At 51.7% G+C, this 20105-nt stretch overlaps 6 protein-coding genes across 6 annotated transcripts; 2 read left to right on the top strand and 4 right to left on the bottom strand.

The window, feature by feature from the left end:
• Window positions 1–2852: 2852 nt before the first annotated feature.
• On the bottom strand, window positions 2853–3306 carry KVR01_002367 (uncharacterized protein; the record flags this gene model as incomplete). Its single annotated transcript, XM_044794408.1, has 2 exons — window positions 2853–3061; window positions 3132–3306. The coding sequence occupies 2 exons, from the start codon at window positions 3304–3306 to the stop codon at window positions 2853–2855; spliced, it is 384 nt and encodes a 127-aa protein (XP_044647382.1).
• Window positions 3307–3533: 227 nt separating this feature from the next.
• KVR01_003002 (uncharacterized protein) lies at window positions 3534–7869 on the bottom strand. Its single transcript, XM_044790808.1, has 2 exons — window positions 7094–7869; window positions 3534–6852 (listed from the first exon to the last, which is right to left on the bottom strand). Exon 2 carries the CDS (start codon window positions 6695–6697, stop codon window positions 4346–4348), a length of 2352 nt encoding a protein of 783 aa, XP_044648017.1. The 5' UTR covers window positions 6698–6852; window positions 7094–7869; the 3' UTR covers window positions 3534–4345.
• A 185-nt stretch (window positions 7870–8054) lies between these two features.
• Window positions 8055–11025, top strand: KVR01_002255 (uncharacterized protein). Its single transcript, XM_044792115.1, has 2 exons — window positions 8055–8925; window positions 8983–11025. The coding sequence occupies exons 1-2, from the start codon at window positions 8621–8623 to the stop codon at window positions 10655–10657; spliced, it is 1980 nt and encodes a 659-aa protein (XP_044647270.1). The 5' UTR covers window positions 8055–8620; the 3' UTR covers window positions 10658–11025.
• Window positions 11026–11085: 60 nt separating this feature from the next.
• KVR01_002550 (uncharacterized protein) lies at window positions 11086–13617 on the bottom strand. Its single transcript, XM_044782158.1, has one exon. The coding sequence runs from the start codon at window positions 13447–13449 to the stop codon at window positions 11596–11598; it is 1854 nt and encodes a 617-aa protein (XP_044647565.1). The 5' UTR covers window positions 13450–13617; the 3' UTR covers window positions 11086–11595.
• A 690-nt stretch (window positions 13618–14307) lies between these two features.
• Window positions 14308–18699, bottom strand: KVR01_003062 (uncharacterized protein). The gene is made up of 6 exons (XM_044794964.1): window positions 18644–18699; window positions 16083–18398; window positions 15679–16027; window positions 15543–15599; window positions 14927–15467; window positions 14308–14850 (listed from the first exon to the last, which is right to left on the bottom strand). The coding sequence occupies exons 3-6, from the start codon at window positions 15872–15874 to the stop codon at window positions 14520–14522; spliced, it is 1125 nt and encodes a 374-aa protein (XP_044648077.1). The 5' UTR covers window positions 15875–16027; window positions 16083–18398; window positions 18644–18699; the 3' UTR covers window positions 14308–14519.
• On the top strand, window positions 17010–18370 carry KVR01_002065 (uncharacterized protein; the record flags this gene model as incomplete). Its single annotated transcript, XM_044786886.1, has 2 exons — window positions 17010–17264; window positions 17351–18370. 2 exons carry the CDS (start codon window positions 17010–17012, stop codon window positions 18368–18370), a joined length of 1275 nt encoding a protein of 424 aa, XP_044647080.1.
• Window positions 18700–20105: the final 1406 nt, after the last annotated feature.

The raw sequence follows: 20105 nt of genomic DNA on the forward strand, positions 1-20105 counted from the left end.
TTAGTTTTTCTAAAGTTATGGTTTTATTAATAATAATAAAGGGCTAATTATATTAATAAAATAAATATTTAATTAAAATAATAAAAAGGAAGACTATTTATTAGTTTAGAAAATACTAATATAAGCTAATTATCCTCTTCTTTAAGTAGAGCCTTATTAAGCTTAAAGCTTAAGGTTATTTTTAAAAAGTAAGACTTTTTAAATTTTTAATAAATATTATTAAGTTATTTTATTATATTTTTAAATAACTTTTAGATATATTCTATTAAGATAATTAAGAAGATAATTATTATACTAATACTTTTCTAAAAGTTATTTAATTTAAGAATAAGAATATAATTTAATATTATTATTCTATTAGCTAACTAACCTAAAATCTTTTTAATAATAGTTAATACTTTAATTAAAAGGTAGAGTAAAGGATCTATTAGTATAAATATAAATAGTTTAAACTCCTTATCTTTATTACTAAAAGGCCTTAATTTTAAAACTATAACTACTTTATTATTTAATAAAGTAATTATAAATCCTATTATATAATTATATAAATAAGTTTAAAGTTTAAAAAAGTATATAATTATAAGTTATATATATATAACTTAAAATAAAGTAAATAAAATTTCCTTTAAATCTTATATTTCTTTAATTTAAGACTTAAAAGGTAATTATAAGGGAATTTAAGTACTTAAATCTAATTTATAAAGTTAGATTTTATTTAAAAATTAGTTATTTAAGTGAGTCTTATACCTTAAACTTTAATTTTATATTTATACTTTAAGATTAATTATACTTAAAATACTAGTATATATCTTAGTTAATTAATAAAATAAAAGAATAAAAGTAATATAAATAGAAAGTTTATAATTAAAAATAAAATAATATTAATTTTAAATAATAACTTTATAATATATAATTATAACTATTAATTATTATAATTAAATATAATATATATATATATATATATATATATATATAAAGGGATAATATCTTTTATTTTTTAAATAGTTTAAATAAAGACTATTTATATAAGTAACCTACTAGCTAGCCTCTTTACTTATTAGCTAGCTTATAATCCTTAATATAAGTATATATAGCACTTATACCGTGCCATAGCATTATACTTAAATTATATAGCAAATTTAATAATTATATATAATACTTACCGGTGTTAAACTAGCTTATAATTCGTGATAGCTTTAACTTTTAATAGATTAGTTTATATTAAAATTAATAGTACTAGCTTAAACTAGTATAACTTAATGTACTAATATAAGAAGGTGTTTTTTAATAATAGATAGTATTATAAATAATTATAAAGTTATTATAAAAGTTTTATATAATAAATTTAATTAAGTTAATTTTAAAAGATATATTATATTTTATTTTTAAAAACTTTAAGTATTTACTTTTAGTTTAATAATAAAATAAAAAATATATAAATAATTTATAAATTACTTTTAAAACTATTTTTAAAAGTTTAATATTTTATTATAAAAGTTTTAAAATAATATATTATAAATTATTTCTTTATTTTAAAGTTCTTTAAAATTAATAGTTATATATTTAAATAAAAATTATAATATTAAACTTTATAAGTTTATTTAATAAAAGTTTTATTATAAGATATATATATATATATATATTTAAAAATAATATTTAATTAAAATTCTTTTAATATAATTTATTTATATAATAATTATTTTTAAATTTAATTTTATTATATAACTTTTATAATAATTAATTTATAAATTACTTTTATTTATAATTTTAATTAATATTATTATTAAAATAATATCTTTTAATTTTATTTATATATTATAAAATTAAAATTATAAATATTTATTATATTATAATTATAATTATTAATATTATATTTTTTTTAAATATTAAGTTTTAAATACTTATTATTATATAAAAATATTATATATACTATTCTTTTAGAATGGTCCAAGGTCCCGTAATTCTTAAAATTTAAAAAGTAATAAAAACCTTAAAATTTCTACCTAAAAAAATAAAATATTCGGTTTACTATGAAAATAGTACTAAAATGTAGCCTAAATTTTTGTGAATTTAATGGTTATAGTTTCACTCTTCTTGGACTCTTATTGGCTGAGAAATTAAGGATATAAGTTAGGGTTTTTAATGCCTTTGCCCCTCTTATAGGTGTGCAGTAGGGGCACTGCTAATTCAAGTTAGAACTTCCAGTTTTAGAGCTTCTGATTGGCTAAGACCACTTCCTCCAATTCCCCCACATGGCTGACTAAGCCTATTTGGGCTGACTTGGCTGACTTACACCAGCCCCTATATAGCTGACTAAGCCCAATCTAGGCGGCGGCACGTTCCTAACCTCTGATTGGCTGACTTACACTAGTCCAGGCGGCGGCACGCCGCCGGAGCGTGCGAGCGGAGCGAGCGCGCGAGGGCGAAGTGCCGCCGCCCTTCCAGCCAATCACAGCTAGGTATTTGCTGACTAATCACCTAAAAGAATGGCCCTTATGAGCTTCGAAGAAGCTATCCACACAAATATATATCTTTAAATATATATAAAATAAAAGTAAAACTATATAAATAATATTAAAATAAATTAGTTTCTACTTTTAGGCCTTAAAGTTTAAAGTATTTTATTTTTAACTAGTTAAGATAGTGCCCTTTAGCCCTATTTATACGTTATAAGGCTAAGGCTATAAGCACTTATCGTATTATAACTATTATTATTAACATTATATCCTTTCAAGCCCTAGGTCGTGAGCGCTTACCACCATATGAAGGTGCCATATATGTCCTCGGGCGTATACGGAATGGAAGCGAAACCACTTTGTTTCCAACTGCCCTCAGGGTATCTACCTAGGTGTCTACAACGCAACAGTCTTGCTGTTGACCGTGGCCATGAGCTGCCCGGTCTTCTTGTCTCCACTCACTGCGATGTTAAAGCTCTGATTATTGAAGACACCACCCAGGCCGAACTCAACCGTCGAGTGCGTCAGCGTCCACCCGCCACCGAGTGCCCCTTCGGAAAGTCCCGGGACACCAGCGTTGAAGCCGCCCCCAACGAAGTCTACGACTTGAGATCAGCAAGTCAACAATCCACGCGCCCGGAGCATACTGGCTCCAGGCTAGACAGTGAGGCATACCGGAGGAAAAGTTAAGCCCTGCGCCGGCCGAGTACCCAAAAGCTAGGCTATCCGCGCCCCAGCCCAGCTCACCAGTCTTGCTTGCTAGGTCGACGTCCTCCGTCTTCGTGATGTTGACGGTCTGGGCCAGGGCCAGGGGCGGAAGCACTAGGCTGGAAATAAGAGACAAGCGCATATTGGCTGAGATATCTCGGTGTAGCCGTTGGGGTAGCGGCCAATGCGTTGGGGAGTTCTTCACAGACTCAGTTTGGGATGAGCGAGAGGATTGTTTGAGGTGCAAAATGAGTGACGCTACGACGGTGAAGGCTTGGGACGATGGTAAGACGGTAATCTTAGTGGCGATGCTATCAAGCATAAATACGTGCCCACTACTCGGATCCACCGCTTGGCGAGATCAAATTAAGTTCCTTGTCCTCTTCTTCCCAGTCATCGCCAACTGTGTTGCTTTGGGCCCAAAAGTTTTGCAAGCATCCTCCGTTCTGCTTGCTACTATGGAGTTTGGGCCAACATATCACGGACTCCCAAGCGAAACAGTCATGCAAGACAGTGGCTACCCGCGAATTCGACAGACTCCCCAAGGGTTGCCGACAAGCTTCGACGATCGGCACGCCATACCTAGGTACCTCAAGACTGAGAGGCGAGTCATTGTCAGGGATATCTTCTTGGCCAGCGAACTACCCCTGAGAACGAAAGTTTATTTTAGTTTGGACGAGCCTCAAGAGGATGTGAATACTAAGTCTCAGTTGAGCTGTGAGGACGCTTGCACGCCTAGGACATACGAACCACATGAACGCTAATGGTGTTGCCCCGTCAAGGTTACAATGTCTTCAATCTGTCTACGCACTTTACATAGCTCAGCTCGCACATCAACCGCGTTTCTGCGGGATGGGCAAAGAAAAGCGACCGAAGGTCAACAGTGAATCACTGGTGCAGTGTTTGTTCCCTTGACAGTTTAGGTGCAAGCAATGAAAGGCGTGGGTCTATTCCGTGTGGTCGAATAGGGTGACTACTTGTCATGCTTGACACTGGAGAAGGTGTATAGGTAGTTTCACATGGGAATAATCATGGTCGGGGTAGCTGCGAAATGTGAACGTAAAGTCATTTCCATTGAGGTTGGGTGCTACCTGTCAGTTATGGAAGAAAAGCAATTCTTGATAACTCCTGTCCTGTGATCCCAATTGCCCCGCCAATTTTCCGTTTGAAACCAGTGTGGCTTAGATGCCGCGCTTCGCGTCCTTTGCTGCCAAACCAGAAAGCCTCTTCTCGGGCTTGGGGTATTCTGGCCTGCCGCCGAGGATGTCGACGGCATCCTTCATGTACCACCAGTAGCCTTTCGTTGGCCGACGGTTGGCCCAGTCGGTTTCTTGTTCCTCCACCTCTTGCATGGGCGTGAATACAACGTCTGCGCCCTTGATTCCGATCACAGACATTCCCATGGGGTCGGACATGACACGTTCGGCAGCGTTCTTGCCAAAGTTCTCCAGGTGCTGGATGCACTTGATGGCGAGTCTTACAGCTCTGGATCGGTCCATAGGAGAGGGAACACCGCCTTGCTGCACATGGCCGGGGATGCTGTCACGAGACTCAAATCTGTCGTGCGCCTCCTCACGAATGATGTCTGCTACAAGCTTGGCGTTGTACACTTTCGAGGCCTTCTCGTTGATGAGAATCAGGCGGCCAGCACGCGACTGCCCCTTGTCCTTGGCGAAGACATTCTTCAAGTGCCTAACATCGGCCTCGAGCATGCCCAGGCTGACACCTTCCTCGGGAGTGTACACGGCGACAGCACCGACACCGAGCCCGGCGAGCGTCGCGACGTAGCCGGACCGACCACCTTGGGTCTCGATCACGAACACACGACGGCGAGCGGCAGAGGCGGACTGTTTGATCTTGTCGCAGTAGTTGACTAGCTCATTCAAACACGTGTCAGAGCCGATGGAGTACTCGGTGCCGGGGACGTTGTTGGAGATAGTCGCGGGCAGCACGGTCATAGGGATCCGTAGCGATGGGAAGTCCTTCTGGGCCACACGGAGCTGCGACACGGCGTGGAAGGCCTCGAACCCACCAATGAGGAAGAGGGCGTCGAACTTGTACTGCTTGACGAGATCAGCGATCAGCTCCATCCCGGACTCCTTGGGGAGTTCTCGGTTGGTTCCGATCTCAGAACCACCCTTGCTCGCCCAGCCGTCGACCTCGAGCCAGTCGAAAGGGCGGACAGCACCCAGTGGCTTATCGCCGTGGTGTCTGGCGAACCCAGCGAATCCATTGCAGATGGCAATAGGTTCGTGCCCGCGGGATATGCAGTAAGCCACGCCGCCCCGAATAGCTGCATTCATGCCGCCAGCTGGTGCTCCGACGTTGATAAAACCGATCCTCATGCGCTTGTTCTCGGGGAGTATATGCTCTCGGCTGAGGTTGGCCGTTGTTGTCAACATGTATGACTTGTACTGGTCCGCAAACTCTGTGTCCCGCAACGCCATGGCCCTGTCGAAGTCCTGAGCCTCGATGGCCTTAGCCACAGCCTGTGTGTCCTGCACCGCCTGCATGAGCGGCCTTCGGACGATCTGGTTCTCAGTGATAGCGATGAAGCAAGTCTCAGTCTCAGGCGTAGCTTCGAGGACGGCCTTGACGGCCTCGACACCCTGGAGGGTGGCAAGCATGCGGTCGTAGGCAACCGCTGTGCCGCCTCTCTGGACGTGTCCAAGGGTGGTGATCCGGGTGTCGAGGTGGAGGCCCTTGGGATCTGCCAAGAGGTCCTTGACCATTTCGGGAGAGATCTTGCCCCCGTATTTGTCGTGGGCACCCTCGGCAATGATGACGATGGTCTTTCTCTTGCCCAAGCTGCGGTGCTTCTTGATAATGGCGCACATCTCCTCCCTCCAGTTGTCCTCCCTGGGCTTCTCGGGGATGAAGACGAAGTCGGCGCCGGTTGCAACACCAGTCATGAGTGCCAGCCAGCCGCAATGACGGCCCATGACCTCAACGACAAAGGCCCGGGAGTGTGAAGAGGCGGTGGCCTCGATGTAGTCGACCATCTCGCAGATTCTTGAAAGGGCGGAGTATGCCCCGATAGTGGCGTCGGTCCCAGACATGTCGTTGTCGATGGAGCCAACGGTGCCCACGATGTTCAGGTGGCGGAAGGGAGCGACCTGCTCTTTGGTGAGCTCCTTCTTCTCGATGAGCTCTTCCAGGAGAGAGGGCCACTCGGAACGGAACTTGTCTGCACCGGTCAGGGAGCCGTCACCACCGCAGATGATGATGGCGTCAATGCCGTTGAGAATCATGTTCTTGGCGGCAGTAAGTCGGCCGGGCCGCTCGTAAAACGCCATGCAGCGGGCAGTACCGATGAGAGTGCCGCCCTCGGAAAGCCAGCCACGAACGTCATCCCACGCCATCTTCCGAATGTAGTCACCTCCCCTGACAAGGCCCTCATAGCCCTCGTAGACGCAGTAGGCATCACAGCCCATGTGCAAAGCCATGCGAACACAAGCACGGACGACGCCGTTCATGCCCGGCGAGTCACCTCCCGAGGTCATGATGGCGATCTTCTTCTTGACAGGCGCCATGTTGTCCTGCCTGAGTGGGGATCCGAGGGAGAGGGGAACGTTGGGGTATTGAATCGGGTGTTATTCCCGATGCTGTTCGCCTGGTAACGCTCGTGTCCTGTCTGGCGCAATGTGTTTGCCCAACGGAAAAGTGGAGGTAGATATTTAAGTAGGGACTGGGTGGCCGTTAGTTGCTGTCTGTCCGCCGGCTGGAGTGAGGGAAGTGCACGCGGGAGAGTGAGAACGAGACCGCGGTGGAGGCTCAAGGGAGTGTGGGATGGCAGGTATTTAGATGGCTGGTGCCCAGGCACGTCCCGGCATGGCTGAGCACCTCTGTCGATTGTCTCGTGTCGTCCCGTCGCTTCTCATCTCCCGGGGGATACCGTTTGTCTGACTGAGTGTCTGACGTTGACTTACCGGTATGAAACCGCGCAGTTGCACTGGCAGCAGACAAGAAGCTTGGCTCTCAGCTGGCGCAACAAAAGGTGTGTCTTGTGAGTCTGTGTGCGGCCTTCGGGTCGAGTCACCGCACCGGCCTGTTCGAGGGTTCTCAGAGACAAGAGTGAGTAGGTAGGAATTGAAGGTGGTTGAGGAAAGAAGAAGGAGTATCTCGGGGACGAGCAGCAGCCAACGATGGGTGTGATGCAGCCGGGAGACCAGGAAAACAGCTGCGTCAAGGTGGGACGACGGCAATGCAGGTCAGGGCAGTCTGGGCTCAGGTGAGCGCGCACAAGGTTGGAAGGGAGGGAGGAGGGACATCATAGCTCTTATCTTATCTTGGGGGGGGGGGTTGGTGGGTGTCCAACGTCAACCCCACCACGGCGACCGAAAAACTCTTGGAGTGACTTCATACCGCAGCTTGGGCAGGGACTTAATCCCTCATACGACTTTTCCAGCTGTACATTGTAGCACGACAGGCAGGGCGCAGCCTCGCTGAAATGCCGCTGTAACAATGAGCTTGACAAGTGGGACCGGACCCAGCAGTGTCTCGAGACGGTGGCCTCACTGCAAGGAAAACTTTGACCCAAGTCATACGTCGCCGTGTCAACCCACCCATGAGCGCAAGTGTATTTCTCTCCCTCGCCTCATGCTTGGGCAGGAGGTCCTCGGGGCCCAGCCTCACACACGGCCAGACGGCCGACAGGGCTTGCTCTCACAAATGGGGTGAGCAATCTCGGGAACGTGGGGCATGGCCGGTGTGCATCCTGGCGTGACGCCGAGCATCACGTATGTACGTACGGACTACGCCATGCAGCCTTATGTTGGGCAGCTGTGGCAGGGCACACTGATGTACTTCCTTGGGAGGCACAAACGGGCTGCCCAAGATCAGGTGTCGAACCAGGATGAGGACCAGTACTTGATCCGGACACAGGTAGGTCCGCATGTAGATGTAGACATGTCTACGTTTGTTTGTTTCGTGGCCTGGCCGTGCCGAGTACTACCCAGTACAGTGATTCCTCCAAGCTTCCTCCTTCGACGCTACACAGTACCTGGGCAGGTAGCTGCGTAGAAGGCCCACCCGCTGGCAGCCCACTAAGATTAGCGGCCGCACACCCCTGCCAGCGGGAGCTTCGACTCCAACCCTCCCATTGGCTCGTCAGTCGCGACTGCAGGAGGGATGCTATGCCCGCCGGAGCTCTAACTTGGCTCTGCGAACAACAATCCCGCGACAGCTTCACCCTCGGCCGAAACTACTACCTGTGTCGACCACTCGCCTCTCGGCGCTCCGAACCACATGTCCCGCGCGTCCCAAACCACGATGCATTAATCCTGAAGACTACGGCAGATCTAATCAGGGCATTGTTGACACGACCCTGCTGTGCTCCCCGCTCCTCACAATACCTCGGCGTCCTGGCCCATCAATCGCCCGATTCGCGCACGGCCGATGAGAGAACACTCAACTAGCCCACACGAAACGCCAGACACAATCTGGATCCAGCAAATATGGCCTCGAACCCAGCACAGTCCTTCGTCCTGAGGCCGGTGCCTCAAAGCGACCGCAGGCCGAAGAACCTTGGCGAATTTATCGCCAGAATAAATGCCGACCGAGGGTTTAGAAATGTCACGGAGGAAAGCTTGCGCAGGGATATGGAGTCAGAGTTAGAAGCTAATGGCATGCTTGAGTCGAAAGAAGTCGACATGACCACTGGCGAGGGCGCAGGTGGTGATGCCGAGGACGAAGATGGCGGAGACCAGGTTGGGATCGAGGACCTCAACCAGGCGGTGCTAGACGTGAGGCAACATGCAGAGTAGGACCCTCTCGCCTTATACATCTTCGAGTCTGGGTTTGCTGACTTTTGTTCCAGGACGGCACACCAGAATGCCATGCTGGCACTCGACTTCGTCTCGTTGCTCATCACGAAAGAGAACCCGAGACCAGCCCAAGACACTGTCTCTCCAGCACTTCGAGACCTCGTGGGTATCGGAAGCCTCGGTGCAGACAAATTGGCCGCTTCGAACGTCACCCCTCAACGCCTATTGGACAACAAATTGGTGGCCACGGGCTGGAAGTTGACGGACATCGATAGGACCGTGAACTCGGTTCTCACGTCGGCATCACGGTTGCAAAAAGAGATCAGTGTAGAGACCAAATATTGGGCTGAGGTGCTCGCGGTCAGTGAGAAAGGCTGGGCCGTCACACGCGTTCCCAACGAGCCAGAGACTCTCGGTGTCAGGTATGGCTTCTCGGAGGCTGCGCCTGGCTTTCGGAACACCAGTCTTGCGCCCATGCGACGCGGCGACGACGGCACTGTTGAACTCGACTGTGGGAAAATGCTTGGGGACTCCCAGCGTCTACTCGTCACCTTCGAGAAGAATCATCGTATCGTCGGGCGGTCTTCGCTTCCAAGACCGCTCCAACAAGATGCGCCGTTGGAGGAGCGGGTACTTGAAGCCCGAAACACCATCTTTGCGCAGGAGCTTTGGCATGAAATGAATCGCGAGGGTCGCCTGCTACAAGCTTATGGCATTCGGCTGGAGAATGATGCGCTCTCACACACTTTGGGCGATGGTACACGGATCGTTTTTAGCTTGCAGCCGCTCGAACAAGCCGTCGAGGAGGGTGCCTCGGAAGCTCTCCCAGAGGACTATCGTGCTGAGTCTCTGAGCTCGGCTCTCCATCAGTTGCTGACATATGCACATCGAATCAACAACCAGAGGCGCTCGCGCCCTGATTCCAAGAACAGAGACCAGTCCACGACAACATCGCCGTACCCCCTCCTGCGACCTGTCCTCGCTAATCTTCAGCATGAAACATTAATTGACGATGCGACGAGATTCATTTCGGATTTGTCCACCATCTTGCACTCCGCAGGTATATCCACAGTGAACTTCAGACTTGTGGAGCCGCCCATCTCCTTGGACTTTGCCTCGACTGATGGGTCCCCATCCGAGGCCCTTATCCGAGCACTCTTCGGGCCTCTTGAGCTTCAGTATGAGTTCAACATTACTCCGGAGTCTCGACTACTCATCCACGGCAAGACAGTCATGGGCAACACTATTGCGACAACCTACCATGTCTCTGTCCTACCCCCGGCCCAGGGCGGAGCGAATCCTCTGTCGAAAGCATATCCCCCAATCCACCTTCAGGGCGAAGGATACACTCTACCTGATCTCAAATACTACCTGCAACAAGCCGTCGCGCGTGTCCTGGTCGACCGTGCCAGCACCATCGTGCTGACCGCTAGAGCGCCATCGCCGAGCGATGAGGATGAGCTACCCATCGTGTGGGCAAAGCATATCTCCGGGGTGGCCCTCGAAAATAGTAACGACAGCAGGGAACAACTGCGCTTCGAAATCATCCTCTCGGAGCTCGGCCACCCCGAGTTGCACCTCTTCGGGAGCTGGGTTGTCGACCAGCCTAAGCTTGCGACTAGGACTTGGACTTGGACAGTCGACAACGTCAAGCAGGGGCTAAAGAAGGAGAGTATCGAGCAGGTCCTCCGTAATGTTGTGGCTCGTGTAGCTCAGCCTCTACCCTGAATTCACAATCTCATAAGACACATAGGCACGAACAGTGTTTTTTATGCCCGATTTGCAGACGTGTCGACTCGACAAAAGCGTTGGATTGTTACAGGATATGGACGGTAGTACCCGATTCAATAGGCAGCGTCTTGCTCAACAGTTGCAGGTTTCGACAGACTAAGTGATGCTTCGCAAGGTGCCGCTTCGCAGGGATGAAGCAGTCTCCGAATCATCTGTGCGTAGCGACCGTGCGCCTGGGTAGTAATGATATGCATTTTATTATCCTATGACAATGGATTCTATGGCTAGCATGCCATCCCTCCATTCATTCTCCCCTTTGCAACGTCGATGACGCCAAGGCAAGAAAACACGTACCTCCTGGGTGGAAAGGAGCGATCCGAACTGCTTAAGGCCTCGGACCCGATCGCCGCCGGCTTGCAGATTCATGCAATTTCCTTGTGCCTGGCTTTCCGCAGTCCTTACCATGCGTGGCTTTCCTACACGCGTCAGAAAATCAGCAAATCAGCAAATCAGCAAATGGTGAACTTTCTTCCCCTGACAGCCACTCATTTTTGTCCCGGGCGGCCGGGTGCAACCTAATAGGCAACTTGGAAAACCCTTGAAAAGATCAGCCAGATCTGCAGGGACGAGTACGACATCATTTCGATGGTCTTGTATCTCGAATGTCACCTCAGCGTTACATTGACAGTCGCGTTGCGCAACACAAGTCGCAAGAACCGAGGTGCAGTTTCAAGGCTAAACAACGGTGTCGCCTGGGCGAGGCTGATTGGAAAGCTTCCATGCATCGAGAGAAGTTCTGGAACAACCTTCCTGCGCGAGGCATCGGTATTTGCATTCTCACCCTGCTGTTAATCACGCTGGCGGTGAGACACACATTTCCTCCGGCATCGTGTGGAGTCTTTCCAGCAATCAATGGCTTCTTCGGGCGGACCATATCACTGCCGCTGTATTTGGGGCAAGAGCTCTCTAACGACTGCCGAGATGTCCCCGTCGATACTGACCGCCAGCCCAGCCTCATCAAGGCCCCATGGGACTGCAGACTCGGGCCCCAAGCCCACCCTGATCAGCTTTACTCTTCCCCTGCCCCTGGTGATAAGATCCTCATTCGGCCACCTCAAGACCCCTGGAGTCGACATGCCGGCGCCAAGCTCAAGGATCACCGTTGTCTTCTCGCCGCTAAGCACCGTACTTTTGCGAAATTCCCTCCATCTCCGCTCCCCGTCTTGGAACGGCACCTCGTTGAACCAATCCCCTGCCCTGACGCAGATATTCATCTTGCCCCCGCAGAACTGGCACCGCGGCACCTTGTCAAGGTCGGTCAGGATTTGAGAGACTGGATCAAGGGAGTGTTGGGCGGCCTCGATCAGCGGACCGCTTGCAACCGTGGCATCACGGCGGCAGTTGGCCAGGCACTGAAGTACGGAGTAGGCGCCTTGGGGCGTTGACAACCTCTGCGCGTCGAGCCCGTTGGCGAGGAAGAGGCCATCGGCGTTGGAGGTCCTGACGTGCACGTTACCACCGTCGAAGTGCTTCAGCCATGATACGAGGCTGCGGTACATTGCTGATGCAGGCCACGAGCGGATCATACTTATGTGCGTGCTGTAGTAACCCCATCGCACTTGCTCGCTAGGCCATCCGCGAAAGCCAAAGACGTCGTATAGCGTCCGCAGCCCGTACTTGAGGAAGCCTGGAAAGTGCTTGGCGAACAGTGCCGGTGAAGTGTAGTCCAGCCCATCTGAGGCCGACAAACCTGCGCCAGCACTGACGAGGACTGCATCCGCCTCCTCCAACCACCCCCTCGCGCGGCCCAGTGAGCCACACTGGATAACGGGCTGCGGCGAGGAGTTTCCGTCTGTTTCTGAGGAAATCCAGCTCTCCCGCTCCTGCGGCACGCGGGCCAGCACCTCCTTATAGATGGTGGTATCCTCGTCAGTGAAGGTGTCGAAGATGACGTCCGTCACGGACGTCCCCTCATGCTCCTCAAGCCACTCGGAGACAGCGCGCACAGCGATCGCTGCTGCTTCCCGCGCTGGGAAAGCAAACAGGCCTGTCGAAATGCCGCACAGCGCGACAATCTTGCGCCCGTCGATGCTTGCCACGGGCAGCTTCTCCACGGCGCCGAGAACCGAGCTGTAGCACCGCGCGAGTTGCTCCCTCTGCAGCGCCGTGGGACCGCCTGCTCCTCGCCGTAGCTGTGGTCCCACGGTGTGCACCACGTAGTCCGCGGCCAAGCAGGAACCACTTGTGACGATGACCTCGCCCGGCTCGATCCCGCGGCCTCGGGACTGCATTACCTCATTGCATTCATAACGCAGACGTGGTCCTGACCATGAATGAATCACGTTGTCGATACAGCGGTGCGGCGGCTGGAAGCAACCTAGACCCTGGGTGTTGGCAGCGTTGGTGATTGCTATGAGCCCCGTGAGGGTCGTGATGTCTCCCTGCCAGAGCGAAAGCCTCACGTCTTGGTTTTCCCGCCTCAATGTTGTTGTTGGCTGGATCGTGCCTGCCTGTGTCAGGACTCTCCGTGACATCTGCTGTTTTAAAATGGCATCTATGCCGTCAAGGATGTCAGCTGGCAGCTCCGGTTCTGGCTGCCGGACGCAAAGGAGCTGCTGCAATAAGCGCACATGGTTTGAGGGCTCCAGGTCGTCTAATTGATTCCTGAGGTGGCGTAAGTGATGGCGATGGTGGTGATGATCCGGATGGTTGTCATTGGTATCTTCCTCGGCAGCGTCAGCCTCATCTAGAAGATGTCTTAAAATGTCTTTTATTTTTGTAGCCTCCATTGTGATTGTATTGCTGGTTTCGCTGCTACAGAATCGTCACGCCAGTGCACTCAAGTGCTTCCGTTTGCGAGCTCAGCAGAGGGGTCAAGGGAGTTTGTGGGCGGAGTATATTCCTACAGAACGACATACATTTCACGATGCTAGATTACATAGTCGTCTGTACAGAGCCGCTTACCTGATTGCTTAGATGAGCTGAGGCTGCTGAAAAATGGTAGTTGGGCCTAAGTATTTACAAGGGTGAAGCCGGGGAATTTTGTTGCCGCCCGCTTACATGATCTTATCGCGTGACCGCAACGGCCAACGGCCAACGTAGGCTGATTAATGTTTGAGCCTTGAATGGGCCCCGTTTTACCAAAAAAAAAAAAAAAAAAAAAAGAAAAAAAAAAAGAGAGAGAGATGCAAGACGCATGGGTTTAAGGTTATATCGAGATCCTAGGCAACCTAACATGGTACCTACCCTACCTAGGTACCTAGGTAACGGCCGAGTTTCTGCCGACGGGTAGTTTCAAACTTGCAGGGCACCACCACCACCTCCGCCCCTGGTTATTTCAATGTTGGTGTATTCTCCGGGTCGTGGAGCCATCCTTACCTGGGTACTTTACCAGCCTCAGCCTCCCTCGGGTCCATCTTTCGACCCTGACAATCAAGTAGCTGCCGATTCTGTCTTATCCCAGGGCCATTCAGTGCTGGCTCCTGGCTCTGGACGATGTGCGTCCGTGAGACCAGCAAGCATGTACACGTGTAGCATGATAGAGTCAGAACTGAGCTTGTTACGCCAGGAGTAATGACACTGGCTGCCACAGCCACCTCAACGACAGGGACAACCGCCTCAGCATGATTTCAAGCACCCCGACGTTTCCGAGTGTTGTGATTCAAGACATTACTGTAGTATCTCATTTTTGAACCGGCTACCTGAGCCATCGTTGCTTTGGCATCCGTCCTAAACGTCCAAAATTCCTATATCCCAGCTGGGGCCCTGCCCTGAATCCCAAACTATCCCACGTTACTTTCATGTGCCGTCGAACGTTACTTTCATGTGCCGTCGAGCCATCCCGTTACGTCACATTGACTCAGTTCCACTGAGGCTTCGACTCGGAGACCCCTTGGGCATTGGTAACCAGCTCGATTTGGTCCTGACTCCTGGACCACTGGTCCGCTGAAACCCTCTGCTCCTCGTCCTCGCCCCGTGGCACCGTGCCTATGTGAATGGAATGGTTGACGTAGATCTTGTTCTTGGACATTCCCGCCCCCGACGGCTCTGGGAAGCCCTTAGATCGGTTGCCGTATGCTCCCGAGTGATACCCGCCTGAATTGTACCCACTGCCGCCTTTGCGCCGCGTGTAGAGCGCTGTCACCGCTGGGAGACAGGCGCAGATTATCCCGAGCCCAACTTCTGCGTTGCTATAGAACAGGAGCATGCGGGTTAGCTATCTGGTCGCAATGCTATATAGCAGTAATGAGCGGAGAATATGCTTACCCGGAGAGGATAACCTTGACAAAGACGACGGTCTGATTAATCGAGCTGCCTTCTGCAATAATCATCCCGAGCCGGTAGATAGAGAAAGCTGTCGCGATGCCGCCGGCGCAAAGGATGCCCGCCACGCGCAACTTCTTCCTGAGCGGCAGCTGCAGCGACCACGTGAGCGGCGTGGGCAGCAGCAGGATGACAAAATCGCTGACGGCGCTGACTATTGCGTCGGCGATAATAATGGCCTTCTGGTCCAGACACCTGCTCATGTCTCCTTCCCAGTAGGCCGGGATCGGCCAGCAAATCCGGATCTTAACCACCAGAGCAGAAAGATAATAGCCCCCAAGCAGACCCATGAATATGTAGATACCCATGATTGTTTTCTTATGAACCGACCCGAAGACCCTCGCAATAATCAGGAGTAAGGCCATCTTTACGCTCAGGGCCATTGGCGCGTAGAAAATTGTGGCGGCATATCCGGTCTTCAAAAAGTAGGGAAGCTGGATCGTTGTCACCTCCCATTGATTAATGCCGCCGCCGTATACTGAAGCTGGTGGCGTTTCTTGTAAGTCGAGCTGTTCGCTTCCTTTTGCTTTCGGCTGTGGGGAAAGGAGAGAGATCTTACAAAATATACTGTCGATACAGTACCCGAGAAAAAGGATATATGAGAAATATGTGATATCTTTTTCAATGTCAGTAATCTGACGCCGATCGCCTTCAAACATTCCCAGTTCTGGACGTCAGTCGTGTGCGAGCCTCACAATCTTCAAGATTCCACGTCCCTCGGAGGACACTAGACTTTGCATAGTGCTTGAGTCCAACAAACACCGTCACAAACAGTATGCTTAGGGCCTGGGTGACATAATTGACCGTACGGATGACATCCACGGGCTCGTCAAAGTTCGGCGTGATACCCGTGGGGGCCGGGGCGGCGCCCACAAGTTTTGACGACGACATCGATTCTCGACGGGCAGACGGGGGTCGAGGTGTGGCTGGCTAGTACGGCCGCAAGCAGCGCAGTCAGGACGTCCGATGGTCAACAAACAACAGAGAAGATGATCATCGAGGACGGGTATGATGGGTTGGTCTAGAGGTGTGGATGGGGCCTCGCTGAAGGACAACACTTAGCCCCCCCTCGGTTGTTATTCAATATGTAGCTCAGTACCTGTCAAAGCTCCGCATCTTGTATGGGGCGGCGTACGTCCTAGGGCCAAAAAAAAAACTCTTTTTCTTGCGTTGCGTTGCGTTGCGTTGCGTTGCGTTGCGTTGCGTTGCATCAAAGCCCGTGCTTGTGGGTGTCCTGGCTCCTGCATGACCTGATCTTATTTGACGGCTGTATCATTTCGATGTGCGAGGATGTTCAGGGGAAGGATTCCCGCTTGGCTACCATAGGCAACGCTCGCGGGTGGCAGTCCCGGGGTAGACCAGGCGCTCTCCGTGGACCCGGAGGAAACAATATCAAACCGGAGCACTTGGTTGCGGTGGAGGCCGGATGGGTGGCCCCGGGACGTACCCTGGTCGTAGAGACTCAAGCCCACCCGTCCGGCTCAACCTTCAATGCGCCCTCGGCGGGCGAGCAGAATTGGTGGTGCTGTGGCCGAAGGGTTATTAAAGCCTTTGGTTTCTGGAAACTGTCCTGAATCAGTCCGGGCCTCACCTTCTTACACACTAGCTAGCTCTTGTTTCCCTTGGAGCGGGCGATGGAGGGGTTTCTCCTTATGGTTCTGGAGCATGGGCGTGAGCTTGCGCCCAGGCCCAAGTACCGGCATCAGTGTGGTTCGCTGTGGGCCTCCGTCCAAGATAATCATTTCCCCACCCAAGATGATCTTGGCCCACCTTCGAATCGAATATGCAGGAGATAATGTTACATGGTCCAGCCGAAAATGGACCCTTTCTCCGAATTGAACGTGCTCTTATACTCAGAGCGACATATTCGTCCTCCTTCGGGCTCGTTGTAGTTTAGAACCTGTCTGATACCTCACCTGCCCATCCAAACTTCTCGTCCGCAATTTCTCTAAACAGCAGCAACCGTTCTTCATCGCCCCAAGTAACCTACCTTCCCATAAGCGAATCACGCACGCAGGCACACAACATGGGTGACGCTGCCATCAGCAGGGCTGGGTCCAAGCTGTTCCAGCCCCTTGCCATCGCCAACGGCAAGATCCAGCTGAAGCATCGGGTGGTGCTGGCGCCTCTGACGAGGAACCGTGGCACGCCAGTCAAGGAGTCCACTCCTGAGGACCCCAATAGAGAATGGATTCCCAACGATCTGATGGCCGAGTACTACTCTCAGCGCTCGACTGATGGAGGTCTCATAATATCCGAGGCAATCCCGCCCAACTTGGAGGTGAGTCGTTGCTGATCACTGGTCGTATGACCACTCGGAATAGAGGAGGAAACCAAGCAGGCCCAGGACTGACATGCTCCCCCCAGGGCAATGCCATGCCTGGCGTGCCGGGTCTCTTCCGGGCAGACCAGGCCGAGGCGTGGAAGAAGGTGACGAGCGCGGTGCACGCCAAGGGCGGCATCATCTACGCGCAGCTTTGGCACTCGGGGCGGGCCAACATCCCGCACCTGACAGGGACGCCGACACTGTCGGCGTCGGCCACCCCGTGGGACGACCCGGAGGAGACGTTCCCGTACCCAGCGCCGCACACCTCGACACCGGTGAAGCTGCGCGACCACCCGCCCGTGGAGATGACGGTGGAGAAGATAAAGCAGACGATCGGTGACTACTGCAAGGCGGCCAAGGCTGCCATGGACGCAGGCTTCGACGGCGTCGAGGTGCACGCCGGAAACGGGTATCTCCCCGAGCAGTTCCTCTCGTCCAACATCAACAAGCGCACCGACGACTACGGGGGCAGCCCCGAGAAGCGGTGCCGGTTCACGCTCGAGCTGATGGATGAGCTCGCCAAGACGGTGGGGGTGGGGCAGGACAACCTCGCGATCCGCCTGAGCCCCTTCGGCCTCTTCAACCAGACGCGCGGCGAGCAGCGCGTCGAGACGTGGGGCCACCTCTGCCGCGAGCTCAAGAAGAGCCTGCCGACGCTCAGCTACGTCAGCTTCATCGAGCCGCGGTACGAGCAGATCTTCAGCGAGGAGCAGAAGCAGGGCTTCCTCGACAGCTGGGGCCTGCCCGAGGTGGACCTGAGCGAGTTCCGCCGCATCTTTGGCGACACGCCCTTCCTGTCGGGCGGCGGCTGGAACGACCAGAATGCGTGGGGTGAGGTCGAGAGCGGCAAGTACGACGGCCTGCTGTTCGGCCGCTACTTCATCAGCAACCCAGACCTGGTTGAGAGGTTGAGGAAGGGCCTGCCGCTGACGCAGTACGACCGCTCACGCTTCTATGGGCCCTTCCCAGCGGACCCTCACGTGGGGTACACCGACTACCCGACGTGGGAGCAGCAGCAGCAGAAGGAGGACACCCTCAGCCGGAAGCAGCCTCAGATGTAGAGCCAGACTGTTGTCCTAGATCAGATGTCTTGATATATCAGCTAGCGGTCAATACATGAAACTGCCTCTTTCCCCCAAGCGTGCCCAGGACCATTCTTTGGACCTATCCGCTTGCCAACCCGCTCGAGCCTGAGGCCACTGTCCAGCGGCTCTTTGGTGGAGATGGCGAGAGAAGCGGCGGTGTTTCGAGGGTCCCGTCGCGGTCATCCCAGGAGGATATGGAAGGGCTTGTTGAGGGTAAGGTTTCCAAGTTCTTCAGGGTCCACCACTCACTCGAACAGCCATGTCCCGGCCTGCTATGTAGTAGCTGGACCATACCTAGGTAGCCGTAGTTTGTTTACTTCACGATTAAGGTTTCCAGGGTGTCCCAAGGACCCCTTTTTTCTATTCTTGCCGCGCTATGCTTCTCCCGACGCCCTCGGATACGAGGGCCGAGCTTGTGCCGAGCTTGTGCGACCACGCTGCTTCCTGGTCCAGAGCGGATCCGTCCTAGCTTCTAGCTTCTTGCTCTGCCTGCTCGTTGATGTGCAGACTTTCCGCCACCGGCATGGGGACGATTTGACCCGGAACCCGGCCGCGAAGGGATGGCACTGGGCAGAAGCTGTGCTGCTGTGGCACCCACGTTTTTAGTGTACCTAGCTTGCCTAGCAAGCCTGGGTAGCTGCCAAACCCACACCGCCGACCCAGAGTTTAAAGTGACTCTCGTGCTCCTGTGCTCTCAGCCACTCGATCCAGGCCGCCGTGCCATGCTCTGGTGGAGCCATCGTCATTCCAGACGGAATGGTGGCTCACCTGACCGAGCAGCGTCGCATCCTGGAGGCAATAGTCGAGCAACATCCCCTGGTGGATCAGCGAGCCAGCGAGCCAGCGAGCCAGCGAGCCAGTGAGCCAGTGAGCCAGTGAGCCAGCTCGAAGGGTCAAGGGCCCCGTGGGCAGTGCAGGATTAACCGGGCAATTGCCAAATTACCCTGATGGCCTACGAAGGACAGAGTGCAATCCACAGCAGCCGAGTGCGCGATTCCCATGTCCAGATCCGCACCCCCCAAAGATTGCGATTTGCGCAGGGACGGGCTGCAGCATGCAAGCAGCAAGCAGACGCATGTGGCGTCGGCCGAGGAGGTGCCAACTGCCTGGCAGCCTGGCAGCCTGGCAGCCCGAGTATGAGTGCTTGCAGCCCCTGTCAGCAGCGGCTTGCCTGATGCGGTAAGAAGCCCAGGGCAGATCTGGGAATAAGCACACAGTATAATTCGGCTGCGGAGTGGTGCAGGACGTGAGGGGGGGGGGTTCCCCGCAGGGCACTCAGGCACTCAGGCACACGGGCACACGGGCACATTCCACGCAAGGGCGGCAGGGCGGGTGCGTGGCGGGGGCTGTTGGTGGTCTGACATATCGAGATCTGCTGTTGCAGCGCAGGAGACGCAGAGAGGGGTAAATCAAGGTACCGAGTGCTCAGGTGCTCTTGCAATCTTGTACGGCGTGGGCGTGCTACTGCCGCGGGAGATCAGCCGCGCAGACGGTGAAGCTGTCAGCGGCAGCCTCGGCCTAGCCCACCGCGACTACATTGCAACGTGCTGTCAACTGGTGCCACAGTATCCTCCTGTACCTGCATGCCGGGCTGCCGGGCTGCCGGGCTGTCGGGCTGATGTTTGAGAACCCCGCTGGCCCAAGGTGCAGCTGACCTGGGCTGCCTGGCTGCCTGGATGCCTGTGATCCAGACTGTGTAGTACCGTGCTCA

This window comes from Diaporthe batatas, assembly GCF_019321695.1.
Source record: "Diaporthe batatas strain CRI 302-4 chromosome Unknown Contig00003, whole genome shotgun sequence".
In the NCBI taxonomy this organism is placed as follows: Eukaryota; Fungi; Ascomycota; class Sordariomycetes; order Diaporthales; family Diaporthaceae; genus Diaporthe; species Diaporthe batatas.